Source organism: Pinus tabuliformis, chromosome J, assembly GCF_031772625.1.
Source record: "Pinus tabuliformis cultivar Carrire ecotype Pingquan chromosome J, CPIR1, whole genome shotgun sequence".
NCBI classification, from domain to species: domain Eukaryota; kingdom Viridiplantae; phylum Streptophyta; class Pinopsida; order Pinales; family Pinaceae; genus Pinus; species Pinus tabuliformis.
Genome location: NC_142295.1, coordinates 911,215,386 through 911,237,989, shown reverse-complemented (window position 1 = coordinate 911,237,989; position 22,604 = coordinate 911,215,386). Strand labels below are relative to the sequence as shown.

The 22,604-nt window shown below is 39.4% G+C and overlaps 1 protein-coding gene across 1 annotated transcript in view; it reads right to left on the bottom strand.

Annotated features, from left to right (window-relative positions):
• Positions 1-22,604, bottom strand: part of LOC149229703 (ATP phosphoribosyltransferase 1, chloroplastic-like) — a 205,829-nt gene that overhangs the window by 140,846 nt on the left and 42,379 nt on the right. Inside the window, exon 3 of the mRNA XM_089378700.1 lies at positions 14,227-14,340. Coding sequence (XP_089234826.1) covers positions 14,227-14,340 — 114 coding nt within the window. The remainder of the gene's footprint in view (positions 1-14,226; positions 14,341-22,604) is intronic.

Genomic DNA, 22,604 nt, shown 5'->3' with positions numbered 1-22,604 from the left:
ATCTTTAAAGCTAGCATTACAGCGGCCAATTCTAAATCGTGAGTAGCATAGAGTTCTTCGTGAGGTTTTAGTTTTCTGGAAGCATAAGCTATCACTCCCTTATCCTGCATCAATACTGCACCCAGCCCTTGCTTGGATGCATCAGTACATACCGTAAAGTCTTTGCCCATATCAGGGACTCTTAGGATTGGTGCACTAGTGAGTAGTCTTTTGAGTTCAGAGAATGCTTTATTACATTCCTCGGTCCACTCATACTTAACACCTTTACGCTGAAGGGTTGTGATTGGCTTTGCGATTTTGGAGAATCCCTCCACAAATCTCCGGTAATAACCGGCTAAACCCATAAAGCTTCGTATCTCATGTGCATTTTTCGGTATTGGCCATTCCATGATCGCTTTTACCTTCTCAGGATCTACTGAAATCCCTTCACCTGATATGATGTGACCCAAATAATGAATCTTTTCCTAAAAAGAACACTTGGATAGTTTTCCATATAACTGACGTTCTCTAAGGCAGGACAATACTATCCGCAAATGATCTTCATGCTCTTCCTCATTCTTGGAATAGATGAGAATATCATCTAAAAAGACTTGCACAAATTTATCAAGATATTGACGGAAAACACTGTTCATAAGATTCATGAACACGGCTGGCGCATTTGTTAACCCAAATGGTACCACAGTAAATTCATAATGTCCAAAACGTGTCCGGAATGCAGTCTTAGAAATATCATTTTCAGAAATCCTTAGCTGATGATATCCTGATCGAAGATCAATTTTTGAAAAGACAGCAGCTCCTTTCATTTGATCGAAAAGATCATCGATTCGCGGCATAGGGTATTGATTCTTTACTGTAGCTCGATTCAAGTCTCGATAATCTATGCATAATCTTAAGGATCCATCTTTCTTCTTCACAAAAATTACAGGAGCGCCCCAAGGTGATGTACTGGGCCGAATATGCCCTATATCGAGTAGTTCCTTCAATTGGATTTGCAATTCCTGAAGTTCTGGAGCTGTCATTCTATAAGGCGTTTTAGAGATCGGTTGGGTACCTGGCTTTAATTCAATAGTGAGATCCAATTCTCTTACCGGCGGTAATCCAGGTAGTTCCTTTGGAAATACATCCGGGAACTCGGCTAACACCGTTCTAAGGATGGCCCTTTTTCTTGGCTTACTTCGTGAATTGCATAAGCCTGACAACCTTTTCTTAAACAACGCTTCACCTGCATTGCTGAAATGTAGCGTAAAGAAACTTCCCTCTTGATTCCTTGAATTTGGATTACTTCTCCCTCGTCATTTATGCCCAGAATCCTTTTCCCATAACAGTCCACCCAAGCTTGGTGAGCTTCTAGCCAATCCATACCTATGATAAGATCATACGTTCCTAAGGCTGTGACATAGACTTTCAGTTTAGTCGAACAGACCCCTAGGTCAATTTTGCATTGATCCACACTCAAGCCCACGGTTTGGAGTTCTCCTGAGGCCATTTCCACTTGGTGGAAATCATTTTGTCTACGAGCTGCCAACCCACATTTGTTTAATGCATATGACGAAATGAAACTATCTGTGGCACCAGTATCAAATAAGATTTTGAGTTTTATGCCATTGATAATACCTGAAGATTCCACTACAGTGGATTGATGGGCTGCTTGGTCGTGGTTGACTACTGCATGAATTCTATGATTACCTCGATTGGTTGATATCGGCTCCTTCCCAGTCCTATGCAATATATTCGATGAAGCTTCTGGGCAGTCACGCTGGAAATGCGGTCCCCCACATCCCCAACAATTGAGCTGCGTTGATCCTCTTGAATCAAGGTGTGAATTTCTAGAGAACGAGCTTCGTCCTCTCATGTTGATTCCTCTCAAATTTCTTCCTCTATCGGCAGTCCCTCGTGATGCCCATGGTCTGGTGTTTGATGATTCCGCGGCTATAGAGTTTACTGCCATGGGAGCTCTTGTCCCAATATTTCTTGGGGTAAACTTGTTACAATAAGGTGGCCTCGAGCTACCTCCTCTGAAGAAGTTCCGGGGAGCCTTCCCTGGAAATCCTGATTGTAAAGGCCCTGCTGGCCCCATATCCTTTTTGATTCCAAGGTGCTCTTCTGCATAACGGCCACATTCGACTGCCTCGGCTACAGATGATGGTTTCCACATACTTACCAAGGCTCTGATGCGAGGATTTAACCCAAATATGAAGCGTTCAGCTTGACGTTCATCAGAGTCTAAGTAGTGAATGTATTTTACCAGCTCCATAAACCTTATTTCGTACTCTTCCACCGTTTTACTTCCCTGAATTAATGTATGAAAGGCTCTGGCTTGCTGTTGTTGAAAGTATGGAGGTAAATACTTTGCGCGGAACCTTTCCTCAAATAGCTCCCAAGGAACATTATCCGATGTAAGGTGCAGCTGCTTTTCCAGATTTCCCCACCAAATCAAGGCACTTTCCTTTAGTTGAAACACGGCAATTTTTGTCTTTGCTGAAGATGAATATTCTCTTAATCTAAAGCATCGGTTCATTCCTTCCAACCATGCTTCAGCGCGTTCACCTGCTCGACCTCCTGAGAATTCTGGGAGTCTAATTTTCTGAAGCTCCTTAGAAATGTCTTCTCTCGATCTTCTGGGCTCAAATTTATTTGGTTCCGCTGAACTGGTCGCTACATGTTGAAATTCCTCTTTGGTTTTAGCCTTAGTTGATTCTTTTAATGTCTCCAATAAGGCTTCCAAAGAGTTCATTATCACAGTCAATTCTGGCGCTGGGGCGTTTGATGTTGACAACGGTCTTGGTGGTGACGAAGGTGATGGGGATGATGATGGCGACGGTGGCGGCATTAATGGTGATGATGCTGCCTGGTCACGTCGCCGTCGCTCATATGTCCTTACCATGGTAATGGTCCCTGAACACATAATAAAATTTCTATAAAAATTTGAGGTGGATAACCGAATTTTAACACACAATTTTCTTGTGCAACTTCACATTTATAAACGGGTATAGTTTTGCTATTTTTACCCGCTAGGCGGATCTTACTGGTACCGAGGTCAAGGAGGGTGGTCTCGCGACCTCCTTGTCCTAATGCAGGGTATTCTATCCTAATATGAATAATGCAGAAGTGTATGGTTATTAGCTCCTAAGGTAAGACATCTAAAGTTTATTTACCTAATAACATTCACAAAATGAAAATGTTAGATGTCTCGTTTATAATGTACATTGGTAACATACTTGTCATACCTCAATCTGATTATTACATTTAAGGGAGGTCATATATATCTATCTCCCGAATATATTACTTGGATATGGATTTAATCCAAAAAAAGAAGGGTTGTGTTGTTTCCATATTAGTTTGACCTTTAGCCGTAAAATTTACCATAGACATGTCCTGATTAAAATCTAGAAGAGACACAGTTCATCAGTGAATCATAAAAGTAGATTGGATTTTAAGCGGAGGAAAAATAAATTAGGAAAAAAAGTGATTTATGATTTCGAGAACCAGTTCTGTTCAAAAATGGTTCCGTCCAAGGATGTAATTAGTACAATTTTGTTCTCTAACTGAGGTTTTGGAAAGTATTTTTTTTTTTTACAATTTGCACTTAATACTTTAAGGGTTGATGCAAAACGCTATTTGACTGCAATAGGATTCATAGAGGATTCATACACATTTATAATTCTACATTAACGAAATCCTTTTATTCACATCCAACACTGATGTACTTAGCAGCCCCAGGAGCCTCATTTTAGTTCTGCTCTACAAATCTGGAAATCACAGAAACTCACCATATTCCAGATCTGCCCTAAGAACTAGAAATCTAGATACACTGTTTTCATACATAAATCCTAGACTTGAGTCTGAAGCTATAAAACTGCAAGTTGAACCCTCTAACAGCATACTTTAAGACTTAAGAGCAGATTTATATGTGTAAAAATCTGTCTGCCAAACAGCTAACAGAACCTTGAGATTGTATCTTCATCACTGATCATTTTCAGCCCATAAACACAAGTCATACTTATCACCCCATTTGAATAGGTTGATGTGTATAGGCCAATATTTCTCAAATAAAAATAAACTAAGTGGATTGTCAACTATACCATTATAAAGAAGTCAATCATCATATACTTGATGAATATATAGAAATAGGGAAGCCAACCTGGTGGTGATTGCAATTCCTCAGAAAGTGGGGAAAGGGTGCAAAGGTGACAATTGGGTTCATTGCCAGGGGAAAAGTTCATTTCCTGGAAATCAAGAAGATAATGCTTTGGCAGGCTTGATAAGTGTCTCTAAATCTTTATCTAAAACACTCATCTGGTGAGTCCGTGAGATGAAACTTCACATCATAAATACTATACAAGGAGTTCGTCCCAGAAGCTTTCTCCAAGATTTGTTGATCTAGAGAAAGTTTATAGGAAGAGAATCAAGAGATGTTCTCAAGCTCCCTTGAATAAAATCTTGAAATCCTTGGAAATATAAGAGTTTTATTTTGTTGAAAGCTCAAAACAGCCATATTTAAAGAATATTTATTACGCTCCAATCCAAGGATCCCCACATAACTTGCCATAGAAGTATAATACGTGGCTTCCAATTTCCAAAATTTGTTGGCAACAATGTAATTAAAATTGAAAATCATTTAGCCAATTATCATGATGAAGTTGGTGAAGTTAGCGTACATCAAGAAATTATTTTCTGTCTTTAGAAGAAGATTTAGAGGCCTTACAGACAACAGTAAGAGAGTCGGCAAGATATTTTTTTATATTATTTTTTTTTTTTTTTTTTTTTGATGTTCAAAAATAAGTTCTTTTTGTCATTTTGTCGTCCTTAGATTTCCCTATATTTACTCCTAAAGCCTACCATAGCCATCATTTCACATTTCTATGCTATCATTTGTGCATAAAAACCATATATGAACTATAGTGGTTACAGGTGGAAAGTCTCAAGGGAATAATGTCCACCTTTCTATATCTTTGTATGTTTATTTATAAAAAACAATTCAAAGTGTCGCGGTTGTGGAAACTGACATATTCTGCAGCTGCTCTTCCTTACTGTAGCCAAATCGCGGGTTGTTGAATTAAATTACCAACAATATAATGATATACTACAAAATATACATCAAACGTATATTTTTAGCATGTCGCCTATATTCTTAACATGTTAGATATCTAACGCATGGGTACATACATAGGGCCTCTCAGGGATGCATACTACTAATATTGTGTTTTCTATTATCATCTTCGATATTTGTGTTGGAGTTATTTTTATATGCTCAAAAGGAACAACTTACCATATATTGCAAATATTCGTATCCCCTTCATATTAACACTTACCATGTGCATTTTACGTGAATTTTTCTATATAATTTGCCATACTTATAATAAAACCATGTATTTTATCAGGTGTGCACTCATGATGCCGTTAATGCTCTCAAATACAGTTTTATAAACATTAGTTTTATATTTGAACTGGGCTAATAAAGATATACATGCGAAGATGAGTTTGCGTCAAGTCCTCTTAAAACCCACCTTATACCATGTATAATACTCATATACGACCAAGACTACGAGAATGAACATCAAAAAAATTTCTAAAAGTGAAACCCGATAACAACAGAGGATAGCCAAAGGCACAGATTTTCCTATGCGAATTTATCGTAGATCGTTTTTTTTAATCAGTATCGGTCTTTAAAGTTTGGAATCATATTTTAATATGACTCGGTCGGTTGGGCTACGCCTGCGCAGGTTCGAACCCTGCTGTCGACGCCAAATCCCAAAACGAATCCGCAAGAATATTAGGTCAACCCCCGCCGCGAGGAAAGGGTTCTCAAACCGCTGATCGAGGGCAAATCCCTGTACAAAATGTCTTTGTTCTGCAATTTTCGGTCTGATGATACCAGGGGCTTTGGCATCTGCGTGGTTAGAAACATTACCCTTTTAACTAATTAAATTGATTACGGATTAATAGAAATTCACAGCAATTTCGGTTTATTATTGGGTCACACGCTCACTTAACCAGAAATTTGAAATTCTAGCCGTCAGACAGACGCTCAGACAGCCGTTTATACGCTCAGACAGAGGTTTATACGAAATTCTAGCTGTGTAGGGCCTGTGAGGTCCCGAAGGGTTTGAACGCAGGCTCTGATACCATGTGTAATACTCATAAACTTGAAAGCAGGAAGCATAAAAATTTGATTTGTACTTACCTGAACTGCTAGCTGATCCCGTGAAGTTGACGATACTGCTGCTGTTTTGCTCCAATTACCCAGGGAGACCAATTCCACCCAGCCTGATTGAGCAGAGGCTGGCTGCTCAATCCAACAAGCTTCTCACAGAAGCCCACTGTCCCCCGTGCCCAGAACCTCAGACGGATTAAAGCTCTTCCAATGGCAGACCTCTCTCACTGCTGAATTCCTTCTCTGGCTTCACTGCTGAATTCCTCCTCTGGTTTCTCCTCCGTTCTTGCCCTCGTACTCGGTTCATATTTCCGGTTTTAACCATGGGCTTGGCGGTGGCCACCCTCCTGCATGCAACCACCGCCTCCCTCCCTGCTGCCACGCTCTCAGAGAGTCAGACCGTATGCTTATCCCCGTTCCTTATGATTTAGTTACGGTTTGCCCTTTTGTTCTATTAATGTATTTTATTTTGGTATTAAGTTTCTAAATTATAAAATTTGAACTTTATATTTAATATGATTTTCATATATCTTTTAATTATGATGTTTATTAATATTATTTTAAAATATAAGGTTTATAACTTTATAATAATTAATTATTATATATATATATATATATATATATCATTTCTTAACTTTTCTTAACTTTTATAAATGGGTCATTACACTCATCTTGAGACATTCTAAATTCTGGTGAGATAGGGAGTTACACCTTCACCCTTATGCATCTTCGTGATCCTCAACTTCTCCTTGACAATCATTTTCCGATTCTTAGATGGACCCTCGTATAGTTTTACAATGGCATCTCATATTTCCTTTGTTGTACACTTTTCTGCAATATGCGGAACAATATGATCTTGAACTCCATTGAGAACCATCCCCTTCACCTTAGTCATATCCTTCCTATACTCATGAAACTGGATAGGGTTTGTCGATACAGTTATGGTTGTCACGAACTCCTTTAGGCCAACTCATTAGAAAGGAATTGCATCCTAGCCGTCCAGACACCAAAGTTTGAGGCTCCGTCAAATATATCCTAATCTTTGAGACTCGTTGCGGCCATCTCTATGAAACTCAAATAACTGGAGACTGAAACTAGAAATTTCCTTCTCTTCCTTGTTGGGCCTCTCTTTTGCTACTCGCACTCTTCAAAGAATGCACAGATCTGCCTTCGAACGTCCTTCTCCAGCTAATATTTTGCCTCTAGCTGCTCACTGAGACTACTCGCTCAACCTTCCAGATGTCTTTCTCCGGGAACTGGCACACGATCTGCAATCTCTGCAACTCGAACTAGCTAATCTGGCAAACTTGCACTGGCAAATTAATTTGCTTGCTATGACCCTCTGCAATGAGAATTCTTGTATCTCCTCCTGGAAACTAGAAATCCTCTCAGAAATTCTGGAAATTCCTCTTTAGTGTGCTTTTCTCTTCCTACCCAGCGCAAATTTGTAGCTAAAACCCTCGCTGCAAAACTTTTGCGCTCAAATTTGCTCAATGAATCAACTGATCTGCTCACCATAACTGCTACCTAGCAAATTTGCCACCTGCGAGAACTCTACTCTAGGAAAATCAAACTTTTCTTGCACCTGCAACTGTAAATCAACTTCTTCCCAGCAATTCGCACTGCCTAGATGGTTTGCACAAATTTGGAGAAATTGTGCTCATATCTCCCTCTGAAACTACACAAACTTGCTCCTCTCGCTTTTGAACTTCTAATCTAATCTTCAATGCTCTAATACCATGTGAAAATTCCTTTATTTCAATTATGGTTTAATTATGTATGAAAATTAACGAATAATTCACAATTGCAATCTTCACCAAAAAAATGTTGCAGAAAATAAAATCAGGAATTGAGAAATACATGCACACACATAAAAATCGACACCAATATTTTTTGGATTAACATTCCCGAAAAAACCGTGAAGGGAAAATTGGTGTCGCAGATGAGGGTTTATTTTATTATTATGCAACAAATTGGAGAGTACAATATATGGATGCCTCGCTGGCAATCCTCCGGAAATAATCTAGCTAAAAATAATTAGGAGAAAAATTCTCCCTTTGCAAAATAACTCGGCCCCCTCAGCTTGCTCGCACTGCCTCTTGGCTGCTCGCATTGCTGGCTTACGCAAGTCATACGGCCCCTAAATCAGCCTCAAATTGGGTCATCTAGCCTGCTCTTTCCTCTGGAAAATTTACTCTGCCTTTTGGATGACTTTCCCAGCCTCTGGCAACTGAAACAACCTCTCTCCAGCAACTCACACTAGGGTTTTTGGCTGCTCAGCCTCTCTACAGAATAATTTTGGCCTCCCTTTTCCTACCGCTCTGGCACTGGAAAATTGTTGGGAAACTCTCCAGAATTCTCCTTTGTTGCTCCCTCAATCACTAATGCTCTCCTTCTGGCTCGAACTCTCTTCCTTGTTGAATCACGGCAACTGAATAGCTCACTCTGCCAAGGTAAATCGCTCCCCTCTTGTCTCACAATTGTGTCTATCTCCATCCCATCGAATTGCTCTTATAATCTCTCGTTGGAGCTTCAACGGCCATGATTAGATCCTCATCAATGGCTAAGATCATCTCAAACTTGATCTGTGTGATTTTCTAGAAGTCTCTAGAGCATAAGTCGTTCTCTTTAACTAATTCACTTTAATTAACCACTTTTCCCAAGTTAGACTACGGAAATATTTAAATGATGGCTAATTAATTTAATTAAGGCATTTCGCAAGCTTATCCCGTGAAACCTTTTCTGATTTTTGGAGATGTTGTGTTCCTTAGCCTCTTAGACACAAATCGAGACTAGAACACTTGTCTAATGCTATCAAAACAACAAAACAATAACCGATGGGACTTGGCGAATATGTATAAATTACAAGGCATTGAACAAAATTACGCTCAAGAACATGTACCCCTTGCCCAGAATAGATGATTTGTTGGATCAGTTGCCACAAGCAAAATATTTCACCAAGCTAGACTTAATGTTTGGATATCACCAAGTTCAAGTCAGAAGAAGACCCCTGCAAGACCGCCTTCAAAACCAGGGAAGGTTTGTATGAGTGGTTAGTCATGCCATTTGGCCTATGCAATGCATCAGCTAAGTTTATGAGGTTAATGAGCAACTTTGTTTATGAGGTTAATGAATGATATACTGCGCCCTTTTATAGATTCATTTGTTATTGTCTATTTGGATGTGTACTAGTATACAATGTTACTTGGGAGGAGCACATCTCACATTTGACACAGGCGCTGGAGACATTAAAGAAGCACCATCCGCTAGCAAATCTCAATAAGTGTGAGTTTGCACAACAGTATTTGGTGTATCTGGGGTATGTCATAGGTGGAGGAGAGCTGAAGATAGATCCTGCCAAGATGGAGGCCATCATGAAATGGTTTGTTCCTACTAATGTTTCTAACATTAGGAGTTTCGTTGGGGCAACACAGTACCTGAGGAAATTCATAACCTCATTTTCAATAGTAGCAACACTGCTCCATGCCATAACAACAAGTGGCAAGACTTTCCAATGGGGAAAGGGTCAGTAGAGGGCCTTTAAGGAGCTAAAGAAGAAGATTAGTCAAGCACCAGTTTTGGTATTATTAAACTTACGAAATCCCTTCAAAGTGGAGACAGATGCAAATGGGTATGTTATGGGAGCGGTCTTGATGCAAGGAGGCCTATATGCTAATATTTTGAAGTATTTCATGGGGCAATTCTTAACTACCCTACCTAGCAATTTGAGCCATTACAAGGCATTTTTTGGAGGTAAAACTTTGCCGCTTTAGTGCCACCTTTTTTTCCTTCAATAGACACAGAGATCTTTCCAACGGCGCAAGAATCACCTCAACCGGAATCTGTACGCAAAACTTAAGTCACTCAGAAGTTCACCTTCTTGTTTTGACCATCATAATTCGAGAGGATACCACGTTAGCCCCCAATACTCATGGAAAAGGGGTTAGCTATGTGATCGTGATGAAGAGTACTCTAGAAGAGATAATGTTGTAACTCTAGTTAAGAGTTGAAGGAGTCAACCCTAACCATTAGTAGGCTATTGGGATGTGTTATAATCAAGCCACTATGAGGAAAAGGGATTCCATTCTTTTCAAGTGCATTTTGTTCCATAGATGAGCAGAGAAGCAGAGAGGGATAGGGAGAAAGCACACAGAGAGGAATTGTGCACTATAGTAGCCCACAGGCCACAGGCCTTACTTCTTTGTACTTGCATCCATTTTCTATTCAGAGAAAGAGTAGAGCAACCTCACCTTCCAACTCGGTTTTATCCCAAAAGGGGTTCAAGGATATATCTTGTGTCAATTGTCATTAGTGAGTTTTTGTTTTGTTGTTCTCTATTTTCTACATAATTATAATTTGCATGCATACGCAATAAATAGTAGTTAACAAATCCAAAAATCTAAGGAGAAATAAACCCTCAGTGTAGATTTATGATTTTCTAATATATTTTAGTAGATCTGTTGTGACGAACCATCCAGTGGAATATCCATAGCAGCTTGCGGATCATCCTATCAAATGGCCAAATCAAAATCGTACGTCTCCAAATGATGACCATTTCAATGGTGCCATTTCCTCAAGCATTAAGCAATCTATGATGATGGTTGGCTCTACATATACCTATCAACACTTGTATTTGAGGTGGGTCATCTCATACCCACTCTCTTTTATGTTTTCAACCATGATTGTATCTATATTGGGCTGACATGTGGACTCCTATACTTTATCATCCATTTTCATGTCCCCATCCTTAGATTAAGGGGGGAATGTTAGAATGATGGTAATCTTCACATGTGATCATTTATGGTTGGATGCCCTCTTTATTGCATTATTTGTATATATTTCACTAGGTCAGCCTAGCCACACTCTTCAGGTGTGTGCCCTTATTTTATGGGCCCATAGCCCCCTATTGAAGGAACGCCTCCCTTTTGATGAGAAATTTCACTTGAATTGTGTATAAATGCACTATTAAAGCTCTCATTTGTATCATCTCATCATATTGATTCATAGTTATCTTACAAGCATGATTTTTCAACCTACAAGTGCCATAAAAGTATAAGCTCTAGACAAACCCTAAGAAAGGTGCCTTCCACTCATCAGATTACCTCCCAAATCTAGAGAAGTAGCCAAAGATCTACCCAAAGTTTGTTTCTTTTGACCTCAAATGCTACGAGTATGCCCCGCTCCCACATCCTCCCCATGATCATACAATCAGATCCCCCAAAGGTTCCACTTCAACAACAAACCAGTACTCAATTCACCCCCCTCACCTTTGCCATCAAACCCTAGAGACACTTTCTCTCTCTCTGTCTCTCCAAGTTCTTGAGTTGGCCACTTTTCCAGCCTTGGACATACTCACTCAGTGTTTGTATTTTGTATCACAACTCCGTGGTCATGGTTATATATACGTGTTTTATCTTGATGATGTACTACTATAGGTTTCTTTCTTTCTTTATCTTATTTTTGGCATTTTCTAGGAGTTGCACTTTCACTCCCACATTGTACTCATATTAGTTGTATTCTTCAATCCCATTAACCTACTTTTGTGGTCATTTGTTGGATATTAATAAAATTAACTTATCTTAATTTGTCAATGGGTTCCTATTTTCTTCTAGTTATGATGTGCTTATGGTTGATGTAGAGTTAGGTTTTGTTGGTGGTTCTATTGGATCATTCTTGCTCTCTTGTGAGCTCAACAATTAACATAAACACACACAAACATATCAAAAAAATTATGCAAGAGGGCAAATTAGTTACACAAAATATGAAAACATAGATTTTTGTGCTAGTCGTATATAAATACTATATTATTAATAAGTTGGAAATGTCTTCCATAGTAGATAATCATTAGAGCATCAATTGTGTAGCACATAGAGAAGATGTTACATCAACCATCTAAGAGTTACAAACTTACAAAGTTTTAAACTAGATAATAAAATTTACGGCTTGCATGTATTCATAATGTTTTACAATATAAGTTGTGTGCCCAATTTACAAATAGATATTAGAAATTGAAAGCACCAAACTGATATAAAGTAAATGTTGCATTTATCATGTCAGCAAATACATCATGCAAGGCCAAGAATATAGCTTATCGGCAATTTCAAGGAAAACCACAAAAATAATATAAGCAAACGTAAAAACAATAAAAGATATTCATCAGATAAATATGAAAGCATCAACAAAATATCGAAAAATATCAGCAAATATTGAAAAAGATATAGTAAGGTGATATTCACCACCTTGAAAACCTTGCAATCTATTGTGATATTGTTGATATTAGCATGATAAATACAACAATGTGTAAAGTAGTAAAGTATGTTACAAGTTAATAAATGAGAAAAGAGAAACAATTAATTATTCTTACTCTACTATCTACTTGGCTATCTTCTTGTCAAGAGAAAAGTTACTCAAGTTCTCGTGATCTAAAATACCAAATGCATCTTGATAAACATTAGAACAAGCACCACCATGAGCTACACAGCCCCCACATCATTGTGGATGTCCTACTTAAGCATAAATTTAGGAATAATTCTAATTCTACTCTCTACTTGACTATCTTCTAGTCAAGAGAAAATTTACTTCGTTCTCATGATCTAAAATGCCAAATGCATCTTGGTAAACCTTAGAATGAGCACCACCATGAGCTATACAGCAACCACATCATTGTGGATGTCCTACTTATGCATATATTTTGGAATAATTGTTTCCTTTAAAGGAAACATAACTTCTATTACTCACTAACTAATTTTCACCTCTTTAGTTCAATTTGTTTACGCGGCATATTATTTTGTATTGGGCTATTCAAGGTACGTTGCTAAGTAGCCAACCTAGACAATGCACCCTAAAGTTGAATCTTGTGTAGTAATGAGGTAACAAAGCTCATTACTAGCACATGTTCACTACGAATTTTCTTGACTCTTCTATACAATAGATCAAATCCTAAGTTTCAATCTCGTAATCCTACCTTGCCCAACCCAAGGTTGTAGGAAAGAAATATCTACGTTGTCTTGTTTCACAAAATGTTTGAAATGCTAAACACTATTAAAGCCCACCGAAAATTGGATACACCTCAATTTCTACTTTCTTTGTATGAGGTCCTATGGGTCCAAGTTCATTACCAAACATCGTGAAATGGGGATCCCATTTTTAACTTTTAATGTTAAAAAATTAATATTAATATTATCTTTATGACTTCATAAGTAAATATAACATTAACTTTAAAAATTTAATAATAGAACTTAGCTACAAATCCAAATCCTTTAGGAATCCTTTTTTAACATTCAAGAAAGTGCTCCCAAAATGAACCGATTTTTATAGGGTCAAGGGCACACTCCTCAAAATGTTATGAAAATAGCTGTCTCGGAGCGCACTCACACCCAAATGGAGCACACTTCAAGAGGGAGTGCAAAATGGGGGGACACTTACCCACACCCCAGAACACTTTATCCATAAACACTTGATCCAACATTACCCTAGATCATGTATTAGACAAAAGGTTACAGAGGGCGTCCGCATTCCTCTGGTTGAGGTTGGTCCTAAACTTGGGACAGGTGTGTTTTAAAAGAGTGCACTCCCTAGAGAAATCAACACTCAAAACCATCCAAAGGGCACACCAAAAGCAGATGCAAATTGGGAGCATGCTTACCCACACCATTGAACTAACTTAAGTACATAAGTACGTGATTTAGCATTTATCTTCCGTCATGTATTAGACAAAAGATTACAACAGGAGCCCACATTCTTCTAGTTGAGGTAGGTCCTAAACTTGGATCATCAGAAGAAAAAGCTAATGAAAAAGGCAAAGCCATGAAATAACATAATGAGTGGTTCCTAATATTTAAATAAGCTTACTTATTTAGCGGAATATTGCATGCACCTCGCACCAACGATCATAACTGCTAGGATGCAAAATGAGGATTTTATTTTGGGAAAATTAACTATTCAAAGTTGAAACACAAAATTATAACAATGCGACAAGAAATTAAACCTGACCTATCTCCTTGACAGCAAACTTACTGAGAATTAAAATAAACTACAGTCATTTTTATTGGTATTACAGAAGTGTCACTTACCTGTCCAAATTCAGCAACAGTATCAATACCGACAATCCCGAGGTCTAAATCCCCCGTGAGAAGCTTACGAACGACATCTTTTGGTCGTTGAAACCAGACTTCTAGTTTGGATAGCTGCTTAGACATTTATGGAATAAGTCAGGTATTCCCATTCTTATTATATTGTGTGAATTTAGAAGTTTATGAAAGAGTTACTGTTAATATATTTATGCATCTATCTTGCAAGGGGCAATTAGGAAAAACTCCAGGAAAGGTACACACCTTTATCCTAACAGAATTCAGAATAACAGAATCAACCTTAAATTATTCATTGAAAGCTTACTAGAGTAATCTTGCATAGCATTTGAGAAATGCATTGACAAAAAGAATTAAAGGAATGAAAGGCATATTAAAATTTAACACCACAGTATACATTGAACCAGAAGCATTTACTCAATAGTATACATCTCACGTTCCATTTACACAAATGAAGGCTTACATTGTTCCATTTTTGAGCTATCCCTAGAACATATTGACCTGGCATCCAACATTCCATTTCTCATTTCATGTTTGACAAAAAGAGGAAACAAGACAAAAATATCACTGAAGCTCTAGACAAAATAGGATCATCAATCCATCCTAAGTCAACTTTCATTTGAAACATCTATTGCTAAGATTCCAAACTGAACTTCCTTTATTATGAGTCCATATATGCATTTGAAAATAAGTTGCAATGGAATTTTGGTTCTTTGTGACATAAAAAGTGTCATCTTTGTTTAGAGTAATGGGAATGTTGGTAGGTTGATAGTGCAGAGAAACAGATCCTGTGATTAAGATGCCATTAAGGTTTTATTGTAAAATATTTTTCTTGATCTCCACATTAGGGCACTCCTCCCTAACCTTAGTTGTGAATTAATATCTTCATCATATACTTTAGTTGATTTATTAAATTCAATTGGGCTGTAGATGTCTCCTTATTAAAAAAAAAATCCCTCTGTAGATTGCTTGAGCTAGAGAAGCCAGAGATCATACTTCTTCAAGAATCCATGGGGATTGGGACAACGACTACCAGGATATTGAAAAATTGTGCTTAAAATAATGGGACTTTGAGGCTTTAGATATAGATAGTATGTCAGGAGATATTGTCACCAGATGGGGACCATTTGTAGAACTGACAAACTCTTTTTCATTTGTATCAAGTTTGTGCATTTCTTTCAAGATGAAGGAACTGGGTATCATTGTTTCTGTTCTTAAAGTCTATGGACCAATGAAGATAGACAAAGGTATTGACAGTGCTTTCTTGGTCTTAATATCTATAGGATGATTTTGTTGTTAAAGGAATCTGAACATCACTTGGGGCAGTGCAGAGATTTTGGGTCCCATGGTTAGATCTGATAGACTACGGGAATCTTTAGATACAACTTTGAGCAGGTTGGACTTCTTGATGTTGAACTAGTTAAGATCTTTCTAACATGTTGAAATAACAGATTGGGAAATGGAAGGGTATGGGCTTATGGACAAGATGGACAGATGTAGGTCCTGTTATCACAAAATCTAGTAAGCCTTGGAGAGGGAAACTCTACAAGTCAAAAGCTAGACAAAGTGCTAACAATGGGATAGAGGCCCAATGTCACCTCAGCCAAAACCCTCTGCTCTTTATGGATTTTCACCGATGCAAGGAGTCTAGGAAGGAAGGAGATCACTTAAAATAGATATGCTAGGTATAAGGCACCAAGTGATCAAGCTAGAACTCATTCAAGAGAGAGACTCAATAATGGTTCAAGGCTTCAAAGAAGCAAAACGCTCTCAAAGAAAAGCCCTAGAAAAAGGGGCTCAAGACCTATGGGCTTGAGATTTTCCGATGGTGATAGGTATTCACAAAGTCAAGGCCCGAGAGAAAAGGCTTCTTATGATATACTTCAACAAGTACTAAGCTCATACAACCTTCAAGGAAGTCCTCAAGTTGAGGGGAAAAGAACTAGGGTTTCCCTCTTGGAGCAACACCTAGGGCAAGAGATTTTATGGATGAAATTTGAGTGGATGCCCACCAAACTTGGAGAATAGGTAGCTTAGACCCTAAGCTTGATGTTTAGGCTCTCAAATCACCAAAAAGCCTCCTCCCTAAAATTTCGCTGCAAGCCCTAGATTTTTGCCCTAGCCTTAAAAGGACCAATTTTAGGAGAGAAAATTATGGAGAAAATTTAGGATTGATCACCAATGACTTGGACTAGTGCCTTGTCCTTTAGGCATATGGAGTCAAGGATGAGATAGATAAGCTAGATCCTTTCTAAGGAGGCTAAAAATTGATGCCCTAGGTATCAACTTTTAGCATTTACCCACTTCAAAAGAAAATGGAGTTTGATGGAGAGATTAAAGATTTCCTCCACTAGGAACATTCATTACATGTTGTACAACGAATATCATATGCAATACCCAACTAGATAGCCTTTCAAAATTAATTTTCAATAATCAGGGCACAAAATAGCATAACCTAGATAAGACAAGATAAGATAATTTTATTAATGTCCAACAAATGACCGTAATAGATCAACGGGACTGCCGGTTACAATGATTACATCATGCCAAGCCAGTGGACCAAACGGTCCCCTTTAACATTTCTTTTAAAAAGTAGAAAATATATCTATAATCTAAGTAAATGTAAATGTAGAAGCTAGAAGCTCTCGGCTTCGACACAAAGCACTGCGATGAAGCAGAGAAGGAGAAGAAGAAGAAGAAGGAAGGGCGGAAGGAGTCTCCTGCCCAGTTCCTACTCCTAACATCCGAGGTCGAGAGAAGAAAACTGAGAGAAGCTTGTCAAAGTCTATTGTCCTGTGGGCATACTAGGTTGTCGTTGCTGTCGCCTGGAGGTTCTAGGGCGCCTCCCAGGGGTGGATCCAATCCTAGAGCGTCGGTGCAGTCTGGTGGGTCGGCCCCCCCGGGACCGCACTGATCTGGTCTCAGTGTTTGTGGGTCGGTCAATGGTTCTTTTGGTGCCCTGCGCTGATGGTAGCGCCCTAAAGAAGTTTGTGATCTTCTGCGTGGTGTTCGATCTAGTGGGGGGCTGAAGAAAACGGGCCCGAAATCTGAAGGCCTCCTGGAGATAAAGTACAGGGCATCTCTCATCAACATATCTGAGGAAGCTGGTCAAAGTCTGAGAAGACCTAAAGAGACAATGGAAATGACCTCGAATCTCGTAGTAAGCAGGGCATCCGAAGATGAAGTGTGTCTCTGTCTCTATCTCTTGTAAGTGACAGAGCTGGCAAATCCTATCTGCCCTATCGATGTGGTGATCTGTCTCCACCCGGAGTCTATGAGACCCAACTCTGAGCTGCCCGAGGGGGATTCTAAGGGCATGCATCCAATGCTAGAACGTGTACTGGGGTCTGATGATGAGCCCATCCCTGATCTCCAGGCAATGCTCCGCATAGAAGGCCATTTTTGGACGCAACCCATTGGGAGGATTGGTCCATGTAGTCTGAATGTATCGTCTGTAAATATCCTCCTTAATGATTTTATTCAGCTCTTGCTGATTGGGAAGGAGGTGGCCTGGAGCATTCAGAGAGTACTGAAAAGGAGGGAGATGGTCAATCTGGATTCCTGAAGCCTCCAGAAGCTCTGTCACACCAGTGTACCAACATTTGGATCGGCCTGTCTGCATATGGGCGATGTTCTCCAAGGAGCAATATGCTAAATATGGGTATTTGTCACGACCCTTCCTCGTGTCTGCCAGGCCTCGAAGCCTGTGCAGGAGCGACACTACCCTGAATATCACCTCTAGGCGGAAAGGTTGAGCCCCGAACTCTGCTAGAATGATGTGTTGAGGAACTGTCTGCTTGCACCTAATGAAACGACGCAAAAGGAGGGTCTGGACCCGCTCTGCTGAAGCCCAATCTGACTCTAGGAGAGAGGGACCCCAAATCTCTGAGCCGTAAAGCACTGTGGGGCGAATCAAAGTGTCCATGATGCTCATTTTGGACGAGATGTCCTGGAAATGGTGCCGGAAACATTGCCTCTCCAGAAGGGCTAGGGAGCCATACCCTTTGTTGATCCGAGGCTGAAGGGCTGGCCGCAGGCTGAAGCGAGGCCCTAAAAACTGAACTCCCAAATATGTATAGGTGCTGACAATCTCGATCTCTTCTCCTTTAAATAGGAAGTGGAAGTCTGAGGTTTTCTTGACTCCATTGAAGACAATTCCATACATTAGACAATTTCAAGATAGAAAATCTTCAACAATAGGCCCTTACAAGACAACATGTAGTATGTCCATCCGTTATCCAAAGAAGTAGCTCCAAAGACAATCAAAAATAGCTTCCAAATATCGAAATGCATCCAAAATATCTCCAATAGCCAATAAGGAACAACTGTGAAATTCTTCTAAGAGGTTGAATTGTCCAAGAGAAGATGATGAGAGACTAAATGAGCTCTCTCATATTTATATATGTCCAATCAAGTCTAATTTTAGCCTAAATCCCCTCTTAGTTGTCAAATGGAGGGCAAAATCTAATTGTGGTTACAAGCCAACCACATAGCCAATGTGAAATCATAAAAGTTAACTCACTAGAGGGTTGAAACACTAACGTCATCACTACGTGATCTTCTTGAGGCATGCATTGAGCTCCCTTGGTGCCAAATTGAGTCAAGAGGGCTCCAAAAATCATCCTCTAGGGGTTGGCCCCTAGATATCCATGCAAATCATCATGTGGACCTTTGTGTTTGGGGCACAAAATGGGTTTCATGGGTCTCCTAGTGATAGAATAGCCTAGATTTGCTCCATCGTTAAGGGCTCAGAGAATGGTGCTAACTCTCCCACGTCTCAAAGGGTGAGACAAACCTCATCTGGACCTCGGATCAGCGACCAAACCATAGGTGCACTACTAAGCCAACTGGGGGCATACTGATCCAAGTGCGTCATCTCATGAATAATGTGGGGCAAAGCACAGACTGTTGTGGTGTTGTAGGTGCCCATAGAGTGGAATGATGATACTCTGCAAGTAACATGAGTCCCATGGCTCTCAACACTTCACCTGTGGGGTGTCATATGCTCCTCTAGTGGACTTAGGCCCTAGTTAAGTTACCCATCCCATGATGAACCACATGTCGATCACACATAATGTCCAATGTTGCATCTTCACCATCAGGTACAACAATCATTAGTGCATCTATGTGAACCAACCTTGTTAGTCAAGGGCACATTAAGACTTCATATGGGGCTTATCTTCCAAATTTGGGGCTTTAATATCGAAGTAGTGTTACCTCCCTAGGTAGGAGTGATTAATAAAGAAATCCTATTAGGTGTTTTCAGCCCCTGAGAGAAAGACAGGTCCTTAGTACATCCTTCAATTAATAGGTGGCATGTGAATGATAATTGAATGGATGGGATACAGGGGTCTCAAGGCCAAATGCCGTGGGTAAGAGGATAGCAATGCTGAGGGATGTCCACATGTTGGGTATATAGATGTGAGGGAGCAATCGTGGTTACATGAGCTACCCCAGCCTTAGTTTTTCCACCCCTCTTTACTTTCCTTTTGCCTTTTCTTGAATTTTCTTTGTATTATTGCTCGAAGCTCTTGGGAATTGAAAGCATGCTATGAATGATGTAAAGCAATTATAACCCCTTTAAGATGGGGCAATTCATCGCCCACCAAGGGTTGGGACATGCATGGGTTCCTTTAATGATGTGAGGGGTACTCATGGGCCCTAGGAACCAGACTGATGGCCACCATGATAAGGAGTGATGCTCATGTTTGACTTTTGCCCACGTGCTATTTTAGATGTCCATACCATCTTTTGTATTTTATGATCTTCTTTTTCTCTTGTTTCTTGCTTGTGGCCAATATATGCTTTTAAGTTTCTTTTAGTTGCATCAACCTCCTAAGCAATGTTTCCAAGTCTGAACCAAATATGTGCACAAGGGGAGGGAGAGTGCCAATGCCCTGTGGACCCAGAGAAGGAAAAATGATGAAATAGGGCTTGTAATGTACAAAGGGGAGTGAAAAATGTGAAACGAAAAAACGGGACCACACTACCAAAATCAGGGTTTCCCAAGTAGTGCTCTTCCTAAAGCCAAGGGCCAATATAGGAGATTGTAGAAAATCTAGGTTCACTGGCAGCTTACATAGATTTTATTTTTTTGCATGAATGTTTAACCATAGTCCCAAATCTGATAGGTCTGATATACAACTTTCAAATGCAATTATTTGAACCATTTACTAGCTACTACCATTAAACTTTTCAACTGATATAAAATTAAATGAGCAAGCACAACATAGAAAATTAACATAAGTACACAGTGTTTTTGGTCAAACTTGACCCTAGAAAAAACCCGATTGCTTGGGGAAAACCAGAGTTGGAGTTTTATTTGCTTCTTTAGAGAATTTTTTACAACAAAAAGTACATGAGAGATTCAACTTATCTCTCCCTTTTAAGTCCCTTTTTACACTGGAATTTTTGGTTGATTTGATTCGCATAGTCTTCCTTACAGCAACTAGAACTCTACGCTGCTCCAACTACCTTATAAACACAGGCTCAGTTTCATCATCTACGTAGAAGCCTTTAAGAGCTCAGGATTCAAAGGAATCGAACCACAAAATGAGTGTCTCTTTTCCTAGAAACTAAAGCTTATATCATTGTATTTAATGCAAGCTGGAGCTAATTGTTACTTCCCAGGAAACACAACGATACACACTCAGATATGTTGCATAAAGCTCACGAGTTCCATCTCCTTAAACTGAGCCGAGATTCTCGTTGAGATAACCCGAGAATCTTGATTTTGCTGCAACCAGTGGTTCAGCTTCGGAGCGTCGATCTCGCCACAGTATGCTTTGATATCGACTTTTGCTTCCATTTTAAACAAGGACTGTGATTGGTTCACGGCATTCGAACTGGGTTGATCTTTTTCGGGTCCTTTCTTCAATTGGTTCTTCATTTCTCTCTGATCTTCTGATCACCGTTCTGATTTGTCCTCTGCATTCGAACCCCCATCTTCTCCAAATATCTGCAGCTTTCTATTCAAGGCCGTCATGAGGAGGCTTACATTGCGGTTCATATCTACGACATGTTGTTCCAACTGCGTAAACCTCACTTCTGCAAGTTCATGAGGTTCATTTACAAATTCGTTGACCATGATTAGGGTTTTATGATTTTTGGCCCCGCCAATCTAGATCCCTGCAATCTCCACAAAATACCCAAAGAAACCTGGCTCTGATACCCAATTATCCGTAAATTGTCATGGATATTCCACTAGATAGTTCGTCACAACAGATCTGATAATATTATATTAAAAATTTGAGACTCTACACTATTACAGTTTTATTAAACTTTAAGATCTGTAGATTTAACTATAATTAGTGCATGCATGCGAATGGAAATTATGCAGAAAAGTAGAGAACGACAAAATAAACTCACAAACACACACATAAGACACAAGATATTCTCTCTAGAAAACCCTTTCGGGAGAAAACCCAGCTGGAAAGTGAGGCTGCTTCACTCTCTTTCTCTATCTGGAAATATGGTTGCGAGTACAAAGAAGTAATGTTTGTGGCCTGTGAGCTGCTACAATGCACAGATCCTCTTTGTGTGCTCTACCTCCTATCTCTCTTCACCACCTTTGCTCGGTTATGGAACAAAATGCTCTCGAAAGAATGGAATGCCTCTTCCTCCTAGTGGCCCGATTATAACACAGCTCGATAGCCTACTAGTGGTTAATTTTGACTACATCAACTCTTAACTAAAGTTACAATATAGACTCTTCTAGAGTCTTTCACATCATAATCACGTGGCTAGCCCCTTTTCCATGAATAATGGGGGTTGACACAGCATCCTCCTTAATTATAGGTGTGAAAACAGGAAGGTCAACTTCCGAGTGGCATAACTTTTGCATACGGACTCTGATTGACACGTTTCTTGTGTCGTGGAAAGATCTTTGTGTGTAAAATAGCATGAACTGGTGTGGCGCTAAAACAGAAAAGTTTTACCCCCAAAAAACGTCATTTGATGCCTCAAAACGCTCTTGAAAGGTTTTAGACCATGTTTTGCCAAACTAGGTCCCGCCAGTAAAAACCGTCCTGTGAGCTGATTCCTCCACTTTTTCCACTCCAACTGCATCAAGGTGGATGACAAACAATTTAATGATCCAATCCGAGTCATGTATTTTAAATGATGCTAGTATGACTGTTAAATTATGTAACAGCGCCTAAATAAGCCTTTGATTTTGGAAAAGGATTTCATCCTAGGAATTTTTTTAACTTCACCGAATTATGTGTGTTTCTAAACACGGATAACCGGCAGAGTTTTTCTTCTAGCTTAAACCCCAAAGCTAGGGTTGAATTCATTCACAAAGTCTTAGGTGAGTCCTAGTGATATATCGAGACTATTGCAAAAGTGTGTTTGAGAATAATTTC